At 35.1% G+C, this 24,701-nt stretch overlaps 1 protein-coding gene across 1 annotated transcript; it reads left to right on the top strand.

Moving 5' to 3' along the window:
* The first annotated feature begins 22,597 nt into the window (after nt 1-22,597).
* LOC141695718 (F-box protein CPR1-like) lies at nt 22,598-23,602 on the top strand. Its single transcript, XM_074499945.1, has one exon. It carries the CDS (start codon nt 22,598-22,600, stop codon nt 23,600-23,602), a length of 1,005 nt encoding a protein of 334 aa, XP_074356046.1.
* Nucleotides 23,603-24,701: the final 1,099 nt, after the last annotated feature.

The raw sequence follows: 24,701 nt of genomic DNA, 5'->3' as shown, positions 1-24,701 counted from the left end.
GTGCTGCAATTTATTAAAAGTTCTTACAAAGAAAGATTTGTAGAGAGTCTTACATATTATTTTCAAGGTGCTCCTCTAGATTGAGCAAATTTAGATCATTTCCTTGATTTCCTTGACTTCTTTCGGAGCTTCATATTATTTTCTTCAATTTGATTTTGGAGTTGTCTGTACAATTCTGATTCATCCTCATTTATCTGATCCAGCTTTTCTTGCATCTCCTTTAGAGTTTCATTGCTTGCAATCTTTAGCTGATCTTCCAATCTAAAGAATCTTCTGATGTATTTCTCATCCTTGAACTCCATTATCGAGAATGGCCTCAAATGCACCCTATTTCCAGTAAAAGATATTGTCAATATTCTTGGGAGTGCATTTGGCCCTCTCCAGCTATTCCTTATCTCCTCAATCTTGTTTAGTACCATTTTCTTGTCAACTATATTAAATCCAAAGTTTTTATTGATTGAGGAGAAGACAGTCACCAAGGTTGAATAGCCTTCATTGAGAAATCTGTGAAGGGGCCATGTTATCTCTTTTCCACCATTATACCTGAAGACTAATCTCTCTAGAAGATGCTTGTAGGCATCAATATATGTAACTTCTTATAGCTCATCCAGATTAAGATTTATGTCTGAAAATTCTTTGATGTCACAGATGTAGAGTTGATCTCCCTTGTTGACAGTAGGCTTGGGTTTGGCCAAAGACTTGGATTGAAGTTTGGCAGGCTTGACAGTTTTGACTACTCTTTCCTTTGTTTTTCATGGTTTGGCAAAGATTGGAATGTTTAAATCAGGAAGAGGCAAGTTGTCCCAATATATGGGTTCATCCTTAGCAACAACAGGATCATCATGAAAGGTGATGTTAGGATCAACCTTTAATTCAGCCTCCTTCACAGTAGGCATGGCTGATTGACTTGTAGTTGTAGATTAGGTTAGCTTTTAGTCTTCCTTATCTTCATCAAAGTCAATCTTCCTCTTTGCAAGGATTTTGTACTTCCTTTTTGCCTGCTTTGGTTTTTCTTGCTTTTCTTCATTCAGATTTTCAGTTGTCACGGCAGGCAATGTAACTTCTGTGGTTGGAGGCTTCTTGGCTAGGTTCTTGGATTTTAAAGCAGCTTGCTTTTGTTGTTGTTTAAGCCTCACCTTCTCTTCTTTCTTAGCTTCTGTAAACTGTGGATGTCCAGCCACCACACAGATTAGTTTACTATTCCTGTAAATCTTAGAAATTCTGTTCTTTGACACTGTATTTCTGGGATCTTTGGACAAAGCAATAGACCTTGCAAGCGGCTTCTTTTCATCTAGCCTAGGGGTTTCATAAGATAGGTCCAATGGATTTTTGTCTGAACTTTTTGGATAATTCCTTTTTGGTTGAAAAATCACACTGGCCTTTGATGACTTGATTAATGAGGGTTGACCCCTTTACATGTTCCCTAGGCTCATTTCATTTGCTGAAATTTGTCTCAATTTGGAGAAGTGAGAGAAGACCTTGTTTTGCTTCTCAATTTGACCAAATTCCTCCTTGATGTTTTCACCAAGCTTCCTCCATTGTGCATCTAGCTCTTTCTCAACTGCTACTACATAAAGTTGTTTAAATTTGTCATTTGACTCCAACTTGGCAGCTGTTATCTTGATCTGATCAATGCTGTGAAAGGCTGGTGGCTTAGAGAAAGCAATTGCTGGAATAATTACCTTCCTAATCTGTATGTCTAGCACTTTCTCCCCCTCATTTTTTGACTCCCCTTGGCTAACTAGAACAATTGAATCTTTCTCCCTCTTTTTGTTAGCATCAAGTTGAGTGGAGGATGAAGTTTGTGCAGCCACCAGTTTCTGAAGAAGTTAAGTTTGTTGGGCTTGATGTAGATGGATTTCGGTTATTGAAGCTTCCAGGGATTTGAGCCGTGTGTCTAAGGAGTCCATTTTTCTTTCTAGATGAGAGTTTTTCCTAAGTTGTCTGGTGATTCCAGCATGGTTGTGTCTGGAAACTTAGCCTCCAATCTTTCAGCAATATCCTTTTTGACTTGATCAATGTCTGTTTTCATTATGGTGACATCCAGATTGTGTTGGAGAGAGTGGATTTGGTGTAGCTAGAGAGAGTTGAGATGTGCTTGAAGAAGTCTCTTGGTGTTGGCATTTGTAGTAGCTTGAAGAGCTGTCTAAATTTGTTGAATTATGTGAAAGAGAGGGGATTTGAAATGGTGCTCATCACATTCTTTGGAAAATACCCCATATGTGTTTGATCTTGAGCTAGGGTCTGCTTCTCCCCCTATATCCATGAACTCTCTGTTGGTGAGACTGCGTAGCTGTATGAACAGTTACATGATAACTCAACACGATAACAACACTAGAACATGACAGGTTAATAATACTACGTCTACACAAGAAATCAGGAAGAATGAAGACAAGGAAAATACAAATAATCAGAAGATTATAAGAAGGCCTGAAGTCTGTCTACAGGTCACTGAAAGAAGTTCATTAATATGTTCATGCCTCAGTGAAGAATAAAGGTTAAAGACTTTCAGAGTTTTAGAAATGATGAAGATTCAGTGTATAAAGTGCTACCAGAAGATTTTAGTGTATTGGCATTGATTGAAGATAGACAGTGTATGAAGCATAGGAATCTGAAGAATTGAAGATATGCTATAAACATAGGTTAAAGAAGACAGCTGCAATCTTGAAGTTATACTCACTAACAGGAGCTCATTTATATGTTCAAGCATCGGTGAAGAACAGTGAATGAAGTGTTCAAGATTGTAGTAGCAATGAAGACGCTGTTTAAAGTACCAGAAAGGATTCCAGTGAAAGTATAATTATTTATTGACGGTCAGTGTTAGAAGCAATGGATATTCAACCAATCTATATCAACTCAGAAATACAAGACAAATTGAATTAGGTTCTCTCAATGCTTGTTGTTTGTGAACCAGACCAGTGCACCAAACATTAGTATACAAGAAGGGATTTTAATTCAATTACAGAAGAAAGTGTTAATAAAGTGAAGAATGGCAAAACAGAAGCAAAATATTCTAAGGGAGAAGATTCTTCACTCTGGTCGCCATAGAAGTGTATACAAGGACAATCTATGGTCGCCACAGAACTGGTCGCCATAGAGAATTTCTCTAAGACACCACAGTGGTCGCCATAGAGCCTAGTCGTCATAGAAGAAGATACAGTGGCTACCTAGTCACCATAGGGCCTTGGCTGGTCGCCATAGAACTTCAAAATTTTACCTGGTCTCCATAGAGCTTATCTGATCGCCATAGAGTTCACCTGGTCGCCATAGAGTTCACCTGGTCGCCATAGAGCTTACATGGTCGCCATAGAACATCAGCAGTCGCCTTAGAGCATTACAGAGGCACTGGTCGCCATAGAAGGTTGCTCAAGTCACCATAGAAGAGTTATGAAATTCATTGATTTACTAGCAGCAATTCAAGGATATTTGTGGACATAAAGCTGCCATCTGTCCAAATGAATTGAAATTCTACAGAGAGAAGCAGAATATATAACAATCAAAATTATTATTGTCAAGTAGTTCTGTTCATCTTCTCTCTCACGAGAGGTGATGAAAATAATAAACAAAGAGAATACAGAGAAGCTCAGAGAAGCTCAGCACATTGATATCCGTTTAACTTCTCACCAGAGTAACGTTATAATGCCTGATTTAACTCTTGTATATTTATAAGGGAATTATAATTGTTACCCTATAATTAAATCCTTAGAAAAACAAAAGCTAGATCATTGTATAGGATTTGATTTGTAAATCATTGTAGAATCTAGGAACTTTATTGTTCTTAGATTGTAGCAGGTTAATTTATTTACCGGAGTGTAGCAACACCCCTCGCGGATTTATATATGAATATATACTTCCCCGAATATCTTGTGTTCCTCGTTTTATATTCCCAAACACTATTCACCTCAAGAACACAGAACCACTAACCGAACACTAAATCTATATCCGCTAAAGATTCGAAAGAATTTTTAATTTAGTGATTATCGTATTCAACCCCCCCTTCTACGATAATTCGGGACCTAACACTCTCCTTCATCATCATCTTCATCCCTAAAAATATCTTCGGAACCACTAGTTTGATAATCAACATCATCACCAGCTGTGGGTGGCATGACTTTGATGGCATTCTTGGCCCTTTGCGTAGAGGCAGTAATGTGCACCAAGTTGAGCATTCTTTCAGCGGCCACATTATCCTGTTCAGCCAAAACTTGATAAGCTAAAACAGAGTGAGTAAATGCCCCAGCTTCATAAGAAGCAGAGTCTAAGACAGCTTGATACTCTTGCTAAATTAGCTGTTTTTTTTCAGCCTCATTGACATCTATTAACTCACTTACAATGGGATCTTCCCATTCTTTTGTACCTGCTTTTCTCTCATTATATCTCTTTTCTTGCATCAAGGGCTCCCCTTGGCTTCCCACCCTCACACCCTCACCTTCATCTACGAAGGTGGGACTCCACTCACTCACTTTTTCCAAGCTGGAAGAAATAGCTTACAGATTTTCACTCTTTTCCTCTTCTTTTGCCTGAGAGCAACTCAGCCTCTCACTCTTTTAACTCCCTTCCCTCAATCGTAAAAGTGATTGTACAATCACTAAATCATCTGCACTTGTAACACTTGTTTAAATTTGAAGCTATGCAGTGATATTCAACGGATGAGGAACATCCGTCAAAATAGTAGTTGGAAGTGTCAACGGATGACTACTGTTAAGCACATCCGTCGAGATACAATCACTAGTCGATGGATGAACAATATCCGTCGAGATAGTAGAAATGATAGAGTTTGGAGTATAAACTACTGTAGAATCTGTGGTGATTGATTTGAGATTTTGCACAGTATTCTCAGTAGAATCAGAAAGAAATGGCAAGTGAGCCAACAAATTATCTAAAAAATGATTCTCACTTGCTGTAGATTTTGGATTCTTCATGAGAGTTAAAGATGGAGAATCAGGAATTGATGAATGGATCATGTCTACATCCAGGGAATTTGTGGGTGAGTTTTGTGTGTGATGTGCTTCTATAATTAAATATTTTGGCTGTGACTCCACATTTATAGGAGCCACATCAAGCTGAATTTGAGAAGGTGCTGTAACTGAGTCTTTAACTATAGTTTGCACAGTGTGTCACCCTGTGTTTCTCCAAATGTCTTGGATTTCTTCTTTCTAGCATAAGTTTGGGGTGAGCTTGTGTCCCTAACCCTTTTGACTTGTGCTCTTGGCTGAGAGTTTTGTTCAATAGTTACATCCTCTTGGGAGGATGCAACTAGAAGTGAGCTTATATCCTTATTCAGCACTACAGTTTATTGGGAAACTGTAGTGTGGTTAGGCCGGGGTACACTCACCTCTCCATCCTTATTCTTAGTGCTTTTTTGATGTTCACCCTGTCCCTCACCAGCCTCACCTCCCTTCACACTCCCCTATTGGTTTTTAGTGGATTTTTCAACTAGTTTCTTTTGAGAGAAACTAGAGAGGGCTTTCTTTGATTTGGATTTGGAAACCTTTGGTTTTGTGGCTTAGGTAGGCATCTGTTTGGTCATTATCATAGATGCCATTGCCACAGTTGCTTACAAAGAAATAGTTGGTTGAGAAGTAGTGGGGACAGAAATATTTACCTCACTTAACCTGAGGCTGTTCCATGATTGGCATGTACACAAGAGCAATATCCTTGTGATGATTTTCCCTGTTCAAATCAACAATAATTCTCCTCTCTTGGACCCAACAAGCTAGCTTGTTTGTTGGGTTCTCAATTGAGAGATTCTCAGAAACAAAATTAGCTATCATCATGAAAAATCTAGTATAATATATGTTCTTAGACCTTTTTTTAATATCCCCTAATTTACTCCTTATCTCATATATGACATAAGTTCTGAAATTGAAGTACTTATCACTAAGAAGCATGTAAAGCATGTGAGCAAGTGAGTAAGATGCAACATCTAATTTAGCTAGAAAGCACTTTGATAAATGAATCACACAGAAAACTCCATTCTTTTCTCAGACCCAGTCTCCTAACATCACCTAACTTATTGGCATCAAGAGCATAGCCCATAGAAACTAGCATGTTACTCACATCAGTATCTGTGTGTGGAGCAAGTGTATTATTTTCAGGAAATTTAAAGCACTCTTCAATTGCATCATAGTTAACACAGTGTTCATTACCTTTGAGAGTGAAGGTAATAGTTTTTTCCTTTGAGTTGAACACTGTTGTAGTCCAGATTTCCTCAACAACTTCACAGTAAATGGTTGGGGACTCAAGCATACCATAGCTCAATTTGCAGTTCAGTATGAAGTCCATCATCTTGTGATGTCTTCAGATGCCGGAATTTGCTTGTTCACCAAAGCCACAAAGTTATTATTTTCATAGACGAACCCAGTTGAGGACATAATTTTGACTACGGGTACCAATTCTGTGATTGAGATTAGTTGCAGAAAGAGAGTTTTTGCTTTTGGGAAGAAGAAGTTAGAGAAATTTCCTTGAGAAAGATAAAAGTAAAGAATATAAATGAAATTAGCTTTTATACTATCTCAAAAAATAAACTGTCAAAAAGTTAAAAGTAAAATAAAGTGACTAATCAAATTAGCCAAAAATAGCCATTTAAAATAAGGATAACTGCCACAATTATGAGATTATCCGTTGAAATATACATACATACTGTAAGTAAATTCGACAGATAATGCTCAAAATCAACGGCTAAGATTGAGTGTAATTCGACAAATAATGATAAAATTGCCCAGAGTAATAATTGATACTTCAACGGATGATATAATTCAACAGATATTCATTTTCAACAGATAATAAACATTCATTGAGATACAAATTCTGACTTAGTCAAAAATTTATCATAGAAAGGAAATATCAACTTTCACTCTGGTTGCATTTCAATTTGCTTAGACATCAAAATAGATTAAGAGTAATTAAGCATACCCAACTCACTGACCAACCTAGTGAAGGTGGATTCATCAAGTGGCTTGGTAAAGATGTCTGCAAGTTGTAGAAGCAACAATATATTCAGCTTCAGTTGTAGAAGCAGAAACTGAATTTTACTTCTTACTGAACCAAGATACTAGCTTATTTCCTAGAAACTGACAGGTTCCTGTTGTACTTTTTCTATCAATTTTAAAACCTGCATAATCTGAATCTGAGTAACCAGTTAGATCAAAACAAGAATATCTAGGATACCAAATGCCAAGTTTTGGTGTTCATTTGAGATATCTGAAAATTCTCTTAATAGCTACCAATTGAGATTCTCTAGGATCAGCTTGAAATCTAGCACAAAGACATGTAGCAAACATTATATCTAGCCTACTGGCTGTTAAATATAAAAGTGATCCAACCATGCCTCTATAGCTTGAAGTATCCACAGACTTTTCAGTAGTGTTTAATTCAAGTTTAGTTGCAGTGGTCATGGGAGTTTTTGCAGATGTGCAATCCATTAAGTCAAACTTTTTCAAAAGATCATAAATATATTTGGTTTGACCAATGAATATTCCATCACTAACTTGCTTAACTTGTAAACCAAGAAAGTAAGTTAGTTCCCCCATCATGCTCATTTCATATTTACTTTGCATAAATTTGGAAAACTTTTTGCAAAGTTTTTCATTTGTAGAGCCAAATATAATATCATCTACATAAATTTGAACAAGTATACTAGAGCCATTAACATTTATAAAGAATAAGGTTTTATCAACAGTATCTCTAGTGAAGTGATTTTCTAAGAGAAACTTTGACAGAGTATCATACCGGACTTTAGGTGCTTGCTTCAATCCATAAGGTGCTTTCAAATGATAGTAGACATACTCTGGAAAATTTGGGTCTTCAAAATCAGAAGGATGACTGACATAAACTTTCTCCTCCAAATCCCCATTTAGAAAAGCACTTTTGACATCCATTTGATAGACCTTGAAATTGGCATGGGCTGTATAGGCTAGGAAAATTCTGATGGATTCAAGTCTTGCAATAGGAGCAAAGGTTTCATCAAAATCAATCCCTTCTTGTTGACAATAGCCCTTAACAACCAATCTAGCTTTGTTCTTGACTACTATGCCATTTTCATTCATCTTGTTTATGAATACCCACTTGGTATCAATAGAGTTCTTTTCTTTAGGCTTGGTTACCATCTTCCAAACTTATTCCTTTCAAATTGGTTTAACTCTTCCTGCATTGCTAAAACCCAATCAGGATCCAACAGAGCTTCTTCTACCTTTTTAGGTTCTTCCTGAGATAGAAAGCTGCTATATAGACATTCCTCTTGAGTTGCTTTTCTTGTTTGCACTCTTGAGGATGCATCACCAATTATCAGTTCAAATGGGTGATCTTTAGTCCATCTTCTCTTTTGAGGTAGATTAGCTCTAGATGAAGAGGCCTCATTGTTGTCTTGATGTGTGATAGAGTTTTGATTGTCAGAAACTCCCCTGAGTTTATGGATCTTTAACTAGAAATTAGAGTTCTTTCTGATAGTGATCTAACTTGACTTTCAACTCCCATTGATGGATCAACAGATATTTCTCTTTGGCTTCAGATGGATGATGCAGATTATCTTTCATCGGATGATGCACTTGGTCTTTCGATGGATGTTGAATTGTGTGCTTCATTAGTTATAGATTTTTCTGCATTGTCCTTAGACATTGGTTCTTTATCACTTTCATCATCACTATCATCACTAATCATCTCAACATTATCAAATTTGAGGCTTTCATGGAAATATTCATCTTGAAGTCCTTCAATCTTTTTATCATCAAACACAACATGTATAGATTACATAACAATGTTGGTTCTGAGATTGTAGACTCTGTATGCTTTTCCAACTGCATATCCAACAAAGATTCCTTCACCAGCTTTGGCATCAAACTTTCCATGTTGATCAGTTTAATTCCTTAAGATATAGCATTTACAACCAAATACATGAAGAAAGTTTAATGTTGGCTTCCTGTTCTTGAACAATTGGTAGGGTGTCATGCATTTTGCTTGATTAACCAAAGAAATATTCTGAGTGTAGCATGCGGTATTTACAGCTTCTACCCAGAAATATATTGGTAATTTTGATTCTTCTAGCATTGTTCTTGCAGCTTTAATAAGAGACCTTTTTTTCCTTTCCACCACTCCATTTTGTTGTGGGGTTCTTGCTGCTGAAAACTCATGCATGATCCCATTCTCTTCAAAAATAGTCTCATCATAGAATTCTAGAACTTAGTTCCATTGTCACTCCTGATTCTTCATACTTTGAAATCAGGATGGTTGTTGACTTGTCTTATGTGATTGATGATGATTTCACTAGTTTCATCTTTATACTTTAGAAAAAAAAGTCCAAGAGAACTTTGAGAAATCATCCACAATAACTAGACAGTATTTTTTCCTTGAGAGAGACAATACATTGACTGGTCCAAATAAGTCCATCTGTAGTAGTTGCAAAGGTTCTTCAATTGTTGAATCAAGCTTCTTTCTGAATGATGCCTTGATCTTTTTTCCTTTCTGACAAGCATCGCACAAACCATCCTTGGATAATTCCACCTGTGGAATTCCTCTTACTAAATCTTTCCTGACTAGCTCATTCATAGCCTTGAAGTTAAGGTGGGACAACTTTTTGTTCCACAGCCAACTTTCATCTTGTCTTGTCTTGCTAAATAGACAAGTGACAAATTCTGCATTAGATGAGTTAAAGTCAGCTAAATACATATTTCCTTTTCTTACTTCAATAAGAACCACTTTATAGTTTTTCTTGTTGGTCACAACACAGGCTTCAGAATTAAATATTACTGAGTTGCCCTTATCACAAAGCTGACTGATACTCAACAAATTGTGTTTGAGTCCATCCACTAGAGCGACTTCCTCAATGATGACATTATCTTTTGAAATCAATTCATATCCTACTGTATAACCCTTGCTGTCATCTCCAAAAGTAATACTTGGGCCAGCTCTTTCCTTGAACTAAGTGAGTAGGGTAGAATCTCCAGTCATGTGCCTTGAGCACCCACTATTAAATACCAAAGATTCTTTATGTTTCCCTGTACACAACAAAATTAAATCAAGTTGATTTTTGTACCCAAGTTTCCTTGGGTCCTGTTTTGTTAGCCTTTTTCTTAGGTTTCTTAGGTTTGTCCTCATTTGACTTGGGCATTTGAAGTTCATCCTTGGTCAATTGAGTAGAACCCTTAAAACCATTCATCATTGCAGAATTATCATGCACATGCTGATTCACATGGAAAGGCATATTTTGTGAAAATATGGTATTCCAGTATGGCATGCTAATTACAATTTGTGGCATACTAAATGCAGCATAGTAAGGATTTTGTGCAAATGGCATATTAGCAAACTGTGCATTCAAATTATGTGAAGGCATAACATTCACAGGCATTGTAGGCATACAGGAAAATGAAGGAGGTGCAGACATGGAAGCAGGCATCGCAAGTTTGCAATTAACAGACAAATAATTAACACTACCACACTTAACACGGATTTTTCTTGGTGCATATTTATCACGTGTGTAGTTATTATGTTTGTTGATTCCTACTTCCCATTCTATTACTTTTCCTTTTAGACTCTGTTCTCACTTCAATTTTCTCGAATCTATCATTTAATTGCTTAATAGACAGATGCCTTACATTGACTCTCTTGTTTTGTTTCACTTGACTTGTTTCTCCTGGAATAAAATTCTTAGAAACTGATCCATATTTTTCATGTGATTTAGCTAGCTTAGCTTTTTCAGACTGGTTTACTTACACTCAACGGATGTCTCTCATTGTCTTTCAACGGATAATCCTTTTGATTATTCGATGGATAATTTTCATCCTCCGTCGAATCCACATCCGTTGAAAGTCCTTAAACCAGATTGGAATCAAGCTTCTCCTTGTTCTTTTTCCAGACTGCATCACAGAAAGATTCTATACCTTGAACTTTAGTAATTTGAGCATGGAAATCTCTAGATGATTTCCATGCCTTAATTACTTCATGTTCTCGTTCAAGCTGCTTTCTTTAAATATCATCTTTCTTTAGGGATTCGGTCAATTCATCTTTGGCAATCTTGCATTCTATTTTCAGTTTTTCAAACTCAACAAATTGAGTTTCTAACACAGTATTCTTTCACTTAAAAACAGATTATTCTCTTTAAGATTCGTGTTTTCTTTAGTGAGAGATTTGAGTGTAACACGCAAATGATATAATTCAGTAGACATGTCATTTATGGCATCATTACACTCAGCTTTAGAAAAATGTGATAGATCAGTCGTAATTACCTGATTACTTGATGAATAGACCTCTGTTTCATCTGATTTGGCCATAAGTGCTAGATTGACATAGTTTGTATCTTCATCATCTTCTAATCCATCTGCAGCCCAGCCATTTTTCTGTGTGATAAAAGCCCGTTCCTTTAATTTGAGTAACTCAAAATATTTCTGTTTGTAATCAACAGCCTCAAACTTCTTTTTACCAGAATCAGACTTTCTGCATTCACTAGAAAAATGTCCAGCCAAGCCACACTTGAAACATTTGAATATAGACTTATCAACCATGTTTCTATTAGACTTGGCTGCTCCAAAATTCTTGTTGAATTTGAGCTTGGCAAATCTCCTGGACAGAAAATCAAGATGCCCATCTATGTCATCCATGTCATCTTGACTAGCTGGTCTTCATGTTCAGCTACTAGCCCTTTTTCTTTGCCTTCACAAACTCTAGGGTTTGATGCAGATTCAACAGCTTCAACCTTTATCTCCTTCTCCTTTTCTTGCTCAACAACTAATGCAATGGACCCTCCTTTCTTTCTTCCTTTCTCCAGTTTCTCATCTTACTCCATTTCAAGCTCATAGGTCTTTAGAATTCCATACAGTCTATTCAAGGTGAATTCCTTGTAGTCCTGAGAGTTTTTTAGTGAGACTGTCATGGGTTTTCAATCCTTTGGTAGAGATCTAAGAAATTTGAGGTTTGAGTCATTTCTTTGATAGATTCTTCCATGCAACTTTAGATCATTTAGTAGCTTTTGAAATATACTAAATATATCAGTGAGTGACTCACTTTCTTTACTATGAAAATACTCATATTGCTGAATCAAGAGTTGCATTTTATTTTCCCTTACCTGCTCAGTTCCATCACATATAACTTGAATAGTTTCCCAGACATCCTTAGCAGTTTTGCAGTTTATGATGTTGTCAAACATGTCACCATCAACACCATTAAAAAAATGTTTATGGCCTTTTTATCCTTACGAACTTGTTCAATTTCTGGATCAGATCATTCTACTCTAGGCTTTCGGACATATGCTTCATTTCCTGTAGCAGCTCTCATAGGGACATGTGGACCTTTCTCAATACAGTCCACATATGCTTCATCTTGAGATAGGAGATGCAGGTGCATCTTCACCTTCCAATGGTGATAGTTGTCTTTGTCCAGAAATGGAATCTTTACTCCAACATCCTTTTTGCTCATCTTATTAGTTGTTGTGATCTTTAAACTCTTTGTTCTTCAAGAACTTGCTCTGATACCAATTGTTATTCCCAAATAATCTAAACAAGAATTAAAGAAGGGGGCTTGAATGGAATTCTGGCTTCTTTTTTATTTTAAGAGTAGTTCTTCTATAAATAAATAACTGTGTTTGATTAGCAATGGTGTGGAATGAAAGTAGTGTAGAAATCAAAACACAAAGTATTTAAATACAAGTACTTAAAAACTTTCTGGTTGATTTAACTTGTCCACCATAGATATATATTAAGTAGAGAACTCTATGTTACAAAATGTACACAGCTGCTTACAAGTTGAACAACAAGAACAGAGAAATTCTTCACAGATTTTGCCTTATCTATTTCTCAGGTAAAATGCTTACTTCCTTTTTTTTAAAACTATTCAACTTGCTATACTTGGTTTATATACCACCAAGTTACATGATAAAAAGACAAGTAAATAAGAAAAAAACATTTCAAGTCTAATTTCATGCTTCTTCATTTCTCAATCCAGCATCTTTGACTATCTTCTGTTTAGCATGGAAATGGAAATGCTTCTTTTTCTCTAAACCCTGCAAATAGGCTGCCACATTTCATTTGCATACAATCAACGCATGTGACTATCAAGTCACTATCAACTGCTCTTTTGAATTTGAACATCCATTGAAGCTTTATTGAATCATCCGTTGAAACTTTGGTTGATCATCCGTTGAAACTTTGGTTGATCATCCGTTAAGACTATGTGAATCACCTGTTGAAGTTTTAGTTGATCATCCGTTGAAACTTTATGAAACATCCGTTGAGACTGTTTTCTTGACAGTTAACTCCATTTCATTTATGCAAGATTACAAGGCATCTGATATTTATAATTAACCAACCTAATTTGCATATCAATCTGGTAGTCAACATAACCAATACATTCTATAACATCTATTTCACTAAGCTATCTTGATATGCAGGAATGTGCTACTAAACTTATTGTTACATAAGTTACTCTTTCAACGGATGTTGAAATGATCATCCGTTGAATGCTACAATTACACTTAATTAAAATCTACTAAGTGTTTTGTTCAAGTTATCATCAAGTACACAGCATATTCCTAACACTTTAATACTAAACATTTGCCATTAAAATGAAGTATTATGGGATTACCTCAAACCTTCTGAAGCTTGAAGAAGAAGAATATTATGTTGTTTTCTTTCATACATATTCTCACTACCTAACAAACTAGAGACAGAGAGACTGTGTAGTTAAATTTATGAGAGAGATTTGTTTCTCTCTTGTATTTTCTATTAGAGAGAATATTCTGCTTGTAACAAACTTCTTCCAGCTGTCACCATTTGTTAGTTGTATTATGCTGACTAGACATGAGCTAGGAGTTTAGAACTTGTTCTTTCATCACTCTCTATGTTCTGTATATTGTAAACATTCCCCCTCAAATTGAAATGACATTCATTTATTCCCATTTTGTGCAGCAAATCTTTAAATTATCCTGAAGGTATATTCCATTACTACAAAATCTGAAATTACAGGCAAACAAGGAGATTTATATCATGATCCAAGTTATTACAGATGCATGGTAGGAAAGTTGATTTTTCTGACTCATACAAGACCTGATCTTTTATTCACTGTGCAATATTTGAGTCAGTACATGCATAGTCCCAGGGTTCCACATTATGAAGCATTGATTCATACAGTGCACTATGTATCTGGAATAGCAAAATAATGTATAATTCTTAACTCAAGTGATCAGATCACACTTCAAGAATTCTCATATTCTGACTGGGGAGCTTGTATAGATTTTAGAAGACCCATCTCTGGCTACTTGATGAAGTTGGGAACTCACATGTAAGATGGAAGTCAAAGAAACAGAGAGTCGTGTCAAAGAGCTCAGCTGAAGCAGAATATAGGTCTATGTCTGCAGCTGCATCAGAAATTAGTTGGCTACTAAGGTTGTTACATGAACTCAATATGCAAAGCTTGTATTGCATTATGATAACCAAAGTGCAATACATATTGTTAAGAATCTAGTGCATCATGAGTGAACAAAATACATTGAAATAGATGTGCATTTTATCAAAGATAAAGTCTTGGAGGGATTGATACAAATTTATTTCTCTCTTGTATTTCTATTAGAGAATATTCTGCTTGTAACAAACTTCTTCCAACTGTCACCATTTGTTAGTTGTATTATTCTGACTAGACATGAGCTAGCAGTTTAGAACTTGTTCTTTCATCACTCTCTTTGTTCTGTATATTGTAAACATTCCCCCTCAAACTGAAATAACATTCATTCATTCCCATTTTGGGCAGCAAATCTTTAAATTGTCCTGAAGGTATACTCCATTACTACAAAATCTGAAATTACAGGCAAACAAGGAGAATAATATCATGATCCAAGTTATTACAGATGCATGGTAGGAAAGTTGATTTTTCTGACTCATACAAGACCTGATCTTTTATTCACTGTGCAATATTTGAGTCAGTACATGCATAGTCCCAGGGTTCCACATTATGAAGCATTGATTCATACATTGCACTATGTATCTGGAATAGCAGGATAATGTATAATTCTTAACTCAAGTGATCAGATCACACTTCAAGAATTCTCATATTCTGACTGGGGAGCTTGTATAGATTTTAGAAGATCCATCTCTGGCTACTTGATGAAGTTGGGAACTCACATGTAAGATGGAAGTCAAAGAAACAGAGAGTCATATCAAAGAGCTCAGCTGAAGCAGAATATAGGTCTGTGTCTGCAGCTGCATCAGAAATTAGTTGGCTACTAAGGTTGTTACATGAACTCAATATGCAAAGCTTGTATTGCATTATGATAACCAAAGTGCAATACATATTGTTAAGAATCCAGTGCATCATGAGTGAACATAATACATTGAAATATATGTGCATTTTATCAGAGATAAAGTCTTGGAGGGATTGATACAAATTTGTTTCTCTCTTGTATTTTCTATTAGAGAATATTCTGCTTGTAACAAACTTCTTCCAGCTGTCACCATTTGTTAGTTGTATTATTCTGACTAGACATGAGCTAGCAGTTTAGAACTTGTTCTTTCATCACTCTCTTTGTTCTGTATATTGTAAACATCCCCCCTCAAACTGAAATGACATTCATTCATTCCCATTTTGTGCAGCAAATCTTTAAATTGTCCTGAAGGTATACTCCATTACTACAAAATCTGAAATTACAGGCAAACAAGGAGAATTATATCATGATCCAAGTTATTACAGATGCATGGTAGGAAAGTTGATTTTTCTGACTCATACAAGACCTGATCTTTTATTCACTGTGCAATATTTGAGTCAGTACATGCATAGTCCCAGGGTTCCATATTATGAAGCATTGATTTATACATTGTACTATGTATCTGGAATAGCAGGATAATGTATAATTCTTAACTCAAATGATCATATCACACTTCAAGAATTCTCATATTTTGACTGGGGAGCTTGTATAGATTTTAGAAGTTCCATCTCTAGCTACTTGATGAAGTTGGGAACTCACATGTAAGATGGAAGTCAAAGAAATAGAAAGTCGTGTCAAAGAGCTCAGCTAAAGAAGAATATAGGTCTATGTCTGCAGCTGCATCAGAAATTAGTTGGCTACTAAGGTTGTTACATGAACTCAATATGCAAAGCTTGTATTGCATTGTGATAACCAAAGTGCAATACATATTATTAAGAATCCAGTGCATCATGAGTGAACAGAATACATTGAAATAGATGTGCATTTTATCAGAGATAAATTCTTGGAGAGATTGATACAGATTTGTTTCTCTCTTGTATTTTCTATTAGAGAGAATATTTTGCTTGTAACAAACTTCTTCCAGCTGTCACCATTTGTTAGTTGTATTATGCTGACTAGACATGAGCTAGCAGTTTAGAACTTGTTCTTTCATCACTTTTTTTGTTCTGTATATTGTAAACATTCCCCCTCAAACTGAAATGACATTCATTCATTCTCATTTTGTTCATCAAATCTTTAAATTGTCCTGAAGGTAGTATCTTTGTAAACACATCTTTTAGTTGACTTGTAGTTGGTAGATAAGTAATCTGTATCAATCCCTCCGAGACTTTTTTTCTGATAAAATGCACATCTATTTCAATGTATTATGTTCACTCATGATGCACTGGATTCTTAACAATATGTATTGCACTTTGGTTATCACAATGCAATACAAGCTTTGCATATTGAGTTCATGTAACAACCTTACTAGCCAACTAATTTCTGATGCAGCTGCAGACATAGACCTATATTCTGCTTTAGCTGAGCTCTTTGACACGACTCTCTGTTTCTTTGACTTCCATCTTACATGTGAGTTCCCAACTTCATCAAGTAGCCAGAGATGGATCTTCTAAAATATATACAAGCTCCCCAGCCAGAATATGAGAATTCTTGAAGTATGAACTGATCACTTGAGTTAAGAATTATACATTATCCTGCTATTCCAGATACATAGTGCAATGTATGAATCAATGCTTCATAATGTGGAACCCTGGGACTTTGCATGTACTGACTCAAATATTGCACAATGAATAAAAGATCAGGTCTTGTATGAGTCAGAAAATTCAACTTTCCCTACCATGCATCTGTAATAACTTGGATCATGGTATAATTCTCCTTGTTTGCCTGTAATTTCAGATTTTGTAGTAATGGAGTAGCTAGTGTCTTTAACTTGCTTATTCCAGACCCACTCAGCAGTTCTACTGTAAACTTCTTTGTGACATAGAAATCCCTTTATCAAGATATTGAATTTTTATTCCTAAAAAGAAGCTTAATCTTCCTAAATCCTTAATACTGAATGTAATATCCAAATGATGTTTTAGTAAGTTGATTTCCAATGAATCATCTCATGTTAAGATGATATCATTAACATACACAGTAGCAACAGTCATATTATTTCCAAATTTCTTGATAAAAAGAGAGTAATCATTCTTTGACTGTACCAATCCCCTAAGTAGTAATTCCCCCACCAACTTAGCAAACCACTACCTAGAGGCCTGTTTCAATCTGTACAGTGATTTAATAAATTTGCAAACTTTATTGTCAGGATTTGGAAAGCCAACAGGAGGAACCGTGTACACTTCATCAGCTAGATCTTTATGCAAGAATACATTGTTGACATCAAGTTGATGTAACAACCATCATCTATTAGCAATTATAGTTAGTAAACACCTTACTGTTGTCATTTTAACTACGGGAGAAAATATTTCCTCATAGTCAATCCCCTACTTTTGATTATACCCTTTAAAAACTAACATTGCTTTAAATCTTTCCATTGAACCATCTGCCTTGAGCTTCACCTTGTACACCCATTTACATCCAATTGGTTTCTTCCATGTAGGTAAAGTAACCATATCTCATGTATAGGTATCCTGTAAATCCTTCAATTCTTTGTCCATCGCTTCTTCCCAATAAGGATTTGATGCAGCTTCCTCATATGTAGTTAGTTCAGTAGGGCAAGAAGCAAAAGAAATTTAACAGGCAATATGATTAAAAGATACCAAATTGCACCAGTGCTCATGAATAGGAATGTCAATTTGACTCAAGTTATAAATGAAATCATTCATCAAGACTGGTGGTTTGGATGATTATGTACTTCTTCTTACTATAGGATACTCGGTAGAATCAGTATTATTAACATCATTAACATAGTCAAAATCTTGTGAAAAAATGTCTGATAATTCATGTGTATTGGATTCAGAAAAATTATTGATATTAGTAGAAAGGAAAACTTATGGTAAGTCAATAAAATCAGAATAATCAGTAACAATGAGAAGAATCAAAGATGAGGATGATGATGATTTAATATAAAAGGGAAAATGATGCTCATAGAAAGTGATATCTCTAGAAACATGAATTTGTAAAGTTCCAGTGTTGAGAACCTTAAAACCCTTTTGACCAATAGGATAACCAATGAACATATGTGGTATAGATTTATGATACTTCCTTTTAACCACTTCATTATGTTGAGGAATGTAAACACAAATTTTATGATGTTGAATCCCTTTATTACAATTTCTTCATCTCTTCTTCACACAACTCTATAGCATTACCAGTTTTGATATTTTTAATATAACAATCATATTGATTCTTAGTGTAAATAAGAAATTCATCAAGAACTGTAAAAAAAAATTAGACTTCAACTTCATCAAAAAACACTCAGCACATTCTAGAAAAATCATCTACAATGATTGCAAAGTATTTAAAATTATTATAAGTAGGTTCCTTAAAAGATCCATATACATCCAAATGCAGCAGCTCTAGTCTGCTATCCTGAAAAGGACTCCTTACTTTATTTGTTGTTGGACTGATTTGACATATATGATCTAGTTTACAAGGCTTAGAAAAAATATCATTGAGGTGATGTAGATTTACAACTGGTAAGTGTCACATCCTGAGGTGCCATAATTTGACTTTGGTTTCATCTTCATTGACCATTGATACAGATGTAGAATTAGCAGAAGACATGTGTGATGATTGAGGTTCTTCTTCCTGATTATAAAGACCATTTTTTAAGCTACCAAGAAGTTGTTGAGTCATTGATTGTGTCTGGAGAAAACACTTGTCATTAGTAAAAGTAACCATGCTATTGAGATCTCTGCATAACTTCGGTATTGATATCAAGTTAAACTTGAAATCAGGAACAAATAATACATCTTTTAGGATAATATTATTTCTGAGTTTTACAATGCCAACATGAGTAATCAAAACATGTTTTCCATTTGGAATTGTTATAAAACTCCCATAATTTTATTTCACTTTGTATTATGAAAAGAGATTTAAATCAGAGCACATATGGTTTGCTTCTCCACTATCCATTATCCATGTGGTTGTTGTTGTTGAAAATAAACACAATTTACCTGTTACATGTGCATCTTTTTCTTTCATATTATTGCTAGATGAATCTGGTAAATTGTCATTTCCTAGAAGCTGGAGTAACTGTGCATACTGAGCTAGTGTGAAGCCTATATTTTCATTCTCAGAACTTGTTCCTCTATCAATCTTATCATCTTCAATGCCTAAATGAGCTTTGCTGCTACTCTCCAGTCTCTATCATTTCTGAGATTAGGTGGATATTCATGTATTTTAAAACATCTTTGAACAGAATGTACATGCATCTTGCAGTGATCACAGAAATATTTACTCTTTCCTCTCATCATTTCATTTGAACTTCTCATCTGTCTGTTACCAAAACCAGTTGGTGGCATTTACTTATCATTAAGAAATCTGTTATAGTTGGCAGCAAAATTCATAAAATTCCCACTAACTGTTCCACCAAATGCTCCTTGAGACAGCTTTATGGATTTTCTTCTTGTAGAAGCAGTCTGTAAACATGAGAAATTGATGGAAGAGGATTCATCACCAGAATACTCCCCTCTTATGGCCTCAAAACCAGTATTCAACTAGTCTTCTGTCCTCTTGTGATTTCAACAACTTTGTTCTCACATTACAAGTACAATTAGCACATGTACAAGCTTGAATTGGATCAATTCCATCAAGTTGATCCCAGATCATCTTCATCTTATTGTAATAGCTAGATATACTATCTTATCTTGTTTCATCTTATACAAAGTCTGCTGCAATGAGAATAACATTGTGCCAAATGATTAGCCATATCTCTCCTCAAGATTTACCCATATATCTCTAGCCGTATTGAAATATAACACACTTCTTGCAATGTCCTGATCAAGTACTCCAAAAATCTAGGATATCATCATATTATTGCATCTATCTCATGCCTTATAGCTAACATCAGTTACAACATATGATTTTGTTATAATTCCATATACAAATCCTATTTTATTCTTAGCGGACAAATTGATTAACATTGACCATTTCCAATCTGTATATCCTTTTTCATCAAACTTAATGGAAACAAGTTTCATTCCTGAATTATCAGAAAGATGAATGTAATATGGTGACACGGGATTTTGTAAAGGATCAATATGATTTTCTTGAGTTTGATTTTATGTAATGTTCTCAATCGAAGAGGAAATATTTTGCAATGAAGAAGAAAAGGTCAAGAAAGAATTGATGTTGAAACACAATCAAGGCAATTCAAGAAATGTTCGAGAAGAAAGTGATCAATTGACAATTATCATATCAATGAAAGAAGAATAAGCAAAAACAAGTAGATGTGTGTTTAATCAATCAGAAGAAATCAACGTAACTAACTTTCAAGAGTTTCAGGATAACATGAACAGTAACAAGCAAAATGATGAAATTTCATATTGATCGATTCATAGCAACTAATATCAACAATCAATAAACGCAGGAAAAATATCAAGAGAGCGAAAAATGAGATATGTTGCACTGATACACTAACCGCCATTGAAGAACTTAAGAAGAAATGAAAATCGGAGGTCGAAGATCGAAGAACATCGCTATCAAGATCGCAAACATCGCTCTAATACCATGTTAAAACTAAGAACTGTGGAAGCTTAACTGGTCTTTAATACTAAACATTTGCCATTAAAATGAAGTATTACTAATTACAAGTTGCAACTATCTACTGATTATATCAAAGCTTTTAAAACTTGAAGAAGAAGAATAATGTGTTGTTTTTCTTTCCTACATATTGTCATTAACTAACAAATTAGAGAGAGACTGTGTAGTTGAATTCATGATAGAGATTTGTTTCTCCCTTATATTTTATATTAGAGAGAATATTGTGCTCGTAACAAACGTCCATTTGTTAGTTCTATTATGTTAGACTAGATATGAGCTGACAATTTAAAACTTGTTCTTTCATCACTTTCTTCTGTATATTATCAACAATCATCTCTGGAGATTTATGTCTAGATTTGTGTGGCCTTGTTTCCGTTTATTTGGTCAAATGTGCTCTGTTAATTATTGTACCTCATCATTATAATGAGAATAAAAAAATTTGATAGACAATTTCAGTATCATCTGCTTACATCAAACTGAATCGTGATAAATCTCTCAAATAATTATAATAAGAAGTTAATTAAATTAATAAACAAAATCATACTTGTGAAAATCCTAGTTCCAAATAAATCTGTATTCGCTGAATCCTGTAATGATTTTTCTTTCAATTCACATTTCTTGTGCACCGAGTCTTTTAAAACTATTTGCTTTCTCTTGCTTTATGAAGCACTATCAAAAATTATAATAAATAATAAGTAAGTAAAATCGTGGGTTACACTTGGTGGTTTAAAGGGAAAAAAAGGTAGTGTGAGAGTTGTCAAGAAAAGCAGCCAATGTTCTGTTAATATTCCTTTAGCAACATGCAGTGTAGTTAGAGATTCTTAGTTCTCAGTTCTCGCCAAGGCTCAGGTGTTGATAAACCAATTTTACATGGAACTGAAACTCTGAAATGTGTCTAAATTTATTTAATTTTATCGAATCTATATTTGATAGTTATTTAATTTTATTAATAACGTCATAATATTTGTTAGCATTTTGGAATACTGAATGAGACCTCTTATCCTTTAAAATTCTCAAGCAATTAAAATGTTGCAGGGTATTATATCTTATATAGAAATTAGGTTTTTATCATCAAATGTCACAAACCAAATTCACTACATGCTTGACTTTCCCATCATTTACCAGCTTACCTTAAAAAACTTAACAGAAGGTTCAAGGAACACATGCAGACCAGACCGCTCCACTTATCAACTCAATCGTTACAATCCACCAAAGTCACTTTGCAACCACCGTATTAGGACTCGTATTCCGGCAGCTGCAATTTCGCCTGAAAGCTGATAGGTAATTCACTTTACTATGCTATAGTACTTTAATATGGTCTGTGCTAAAGAGTTTAAGATACTGTTTGGGTTTTCATCTCTTAACTAAGGTTTTAGAGTGATCGCTACTTAACAGTCTGCAACCACCAAATCCGGGACCTATATTTTTTCGAGCAAAACAGACACGGGATCTGAGTATTTAAAGGATCATAATATTTAGGTAATAACTAAATTGAGATATAGTCTTGTGATTAGTATCCTTGGACTACATATAACCCTTTAAAACAAACATAGATCTTTTTTAATGGCACTTCCTTGCGAGTTGATCGGTGAAATATTATGTCTACTCCCTGTCAAGACTCTTCTTCTGTGTAGATGTGTATCGAAACAATGGTGTTCTATTATTGATAGCACTTACTTTGTTCAAAAACATCATAAAGCATCCATTGACATGAATAGTGGTGGTATCATTATCAAAGGATTTGAAAACATTGTATTGGTTGATTATGAGTCTCTGAATGATGTTGTTGCTGCTGCTGTTGAAATAAATGATCCCCTGAAGACTCTTCTCTTCAATGCTGAATTGGTCGGTTCGGCTAATGGCTTAGTATGCTTGTGGGTAAAATATTCGAATATTATCTATCTATTGAATCCTTCTACCAGGAAGTGCAAAAGGTTGCCCCTTGTACCAGTTGAATTTCCGTCTTGTTTTATCAAAATAGAAAAGTGTGTATCTGGCTTTGGGTATGATCATCTCCGTGATGATTACAAGGTTGTCAAGATTGCAAAGAGTAGCAAGTTTTTTGGCCTTATGGCCATAGTGTACAGCCTTAAAAACAACTCGTGGACTAAGATTCAGAGTGTTTTGGCTACAGGGAACATTAGTTTCATGGACACATGGGGAAAGTTTGCAAGTGGTGCTCTCTATTGGCTGGCAAGTGATGTACAATATAGCTCCTCCGTTGTCCTTAGTTTTGGTCTCGGGCTCGAACTATTCACAGTGGTTGCAGATTTTGTTTGGGACGACTCTGACATCCCAAGGACACTGGCAACCTTAGAAGGCATCCTTTGCATTCTTGAGTACTACAACTACGACCCTCGTATGGAAGTGGTGCTAAACCGTCGTGTGGATGTGTTGTTAATGAATAACCACGGGAAGGAAAATGTTTGGTCCAAGGAATTTTCAGTGGACCCCAGTGTACTTGGACGTATTAACTGTAGAGCTCTCACATATTCAAAGAGTCACCAGGACGTTCTTTTGCAGGTGGCTAGCGCAAGGCTAGTGTGGTACAACCCTAAAAACAAGGCAGTTAAAAATGTTATTTTTCGTGAGATTCCAGATATTTTTAGTTCGTACATGTACACTGAGAGTCTTTTCCAGCTCACTGAAGATATGCAGGTGCCGGAGCCATCACATGAAGCAGAGGACAAAAAGCAACTGCCCAAGAAAGGGTAAATTCTGTTTTGTTTAGTCTATAGTTGAGTGTTTCTTTACAATTTAATTCAATGTATTTAATAGTCAGTAATGTGTTAAGTTGCGGGTTTCTCTGCCATTCAATATCTTACTCCCTGAGCAGGGCGGATTCTGGAAATCTCCCTATTGGGGCTACTATTCACTGAAGTGAAAATTAAAAATTGGCATTAAAAGCATCTCATCTCATCTTTCATCACATTTTGCTTCTAGAATTTTAAAGAAAGGCTGAATTTAACCCTAATGTGTTCAACATCAATCAAACTCATTATGAATAAGAGATTACCGATTAGAGAAGAGGAAAAGGGAGGCTGAAGATAGAGACAGTAGGGCTAGCAGTTTCTTTTTCAAGTTGGTTGACTGATTACATTCGAGGGGGCATGTGGAGTGAAAATTGAAATAAGAAAGTGCATGATAGAACGTACAAGTAAACTGAATAAAGATTCAATTATAATACAATGAAATGTAGCATGAAATAAAATTTATGACAAAGTAGAATAGAATAAAACATGAAAACAAAACAGAATAACATAAAATGGAAGTAGATACAAGGTTGAAGAGAAATCTTTCTGCATTTGTTTATTTAATCTGTCGGACTTTTTTTGACTGTAACAAAATTAATGTCTTTTACAATAATTTTCTCCAGGATTAAGAAAATATTTTTCGTAATTTGTTTTATAAAAAGTTGTTTTTCCACACCAGTGTCTGCCAGGACTTGTACATGTACGCCTCTGTGCACAAGAAAGTATTTCTTGACTGTTCTTGTATCCTTAATTCTGAATATATGTGGTTGTTTTTTCATGATTCATGTCGGAGGCTGGTTTTGTATTGTCATCTTCTAAAGAGATTATGCAATATGCCCTTCTGAACATTATACAACAGACCTTTTGTCAATGCAAAATTGCAAATTGCAAATTACAATTACTCAATCTTCGGTTCACAGTTCCAATCACTCCATTTTCTTCCCTGTAGCTTTCCCTTTATCTTTATCAAGTGCTGTCACTCTTCTTCTTCATTGTCATTATCTAAGGTGATTTTAAGTGTTGATGTGAATTGATTTTTATCAAGTTGAAATCCTTTCTTT

Source organism: Apium graveolens, chromosome 11, assembly GCF_009905375.1.
Source record: "Apium graveolens cultivar Ventura chromosome 11, ASM990537v1, whole genome shotgun sequence".
NCBI lineage: Eukaryota > Viridiplantae > Streptophyta > Magnoliopsida > Apiales > Apiaceae > Apium > Apium graveolens.
This window is presented reverse-complemented; position numbering and strand designations above follow the sequence as displayed.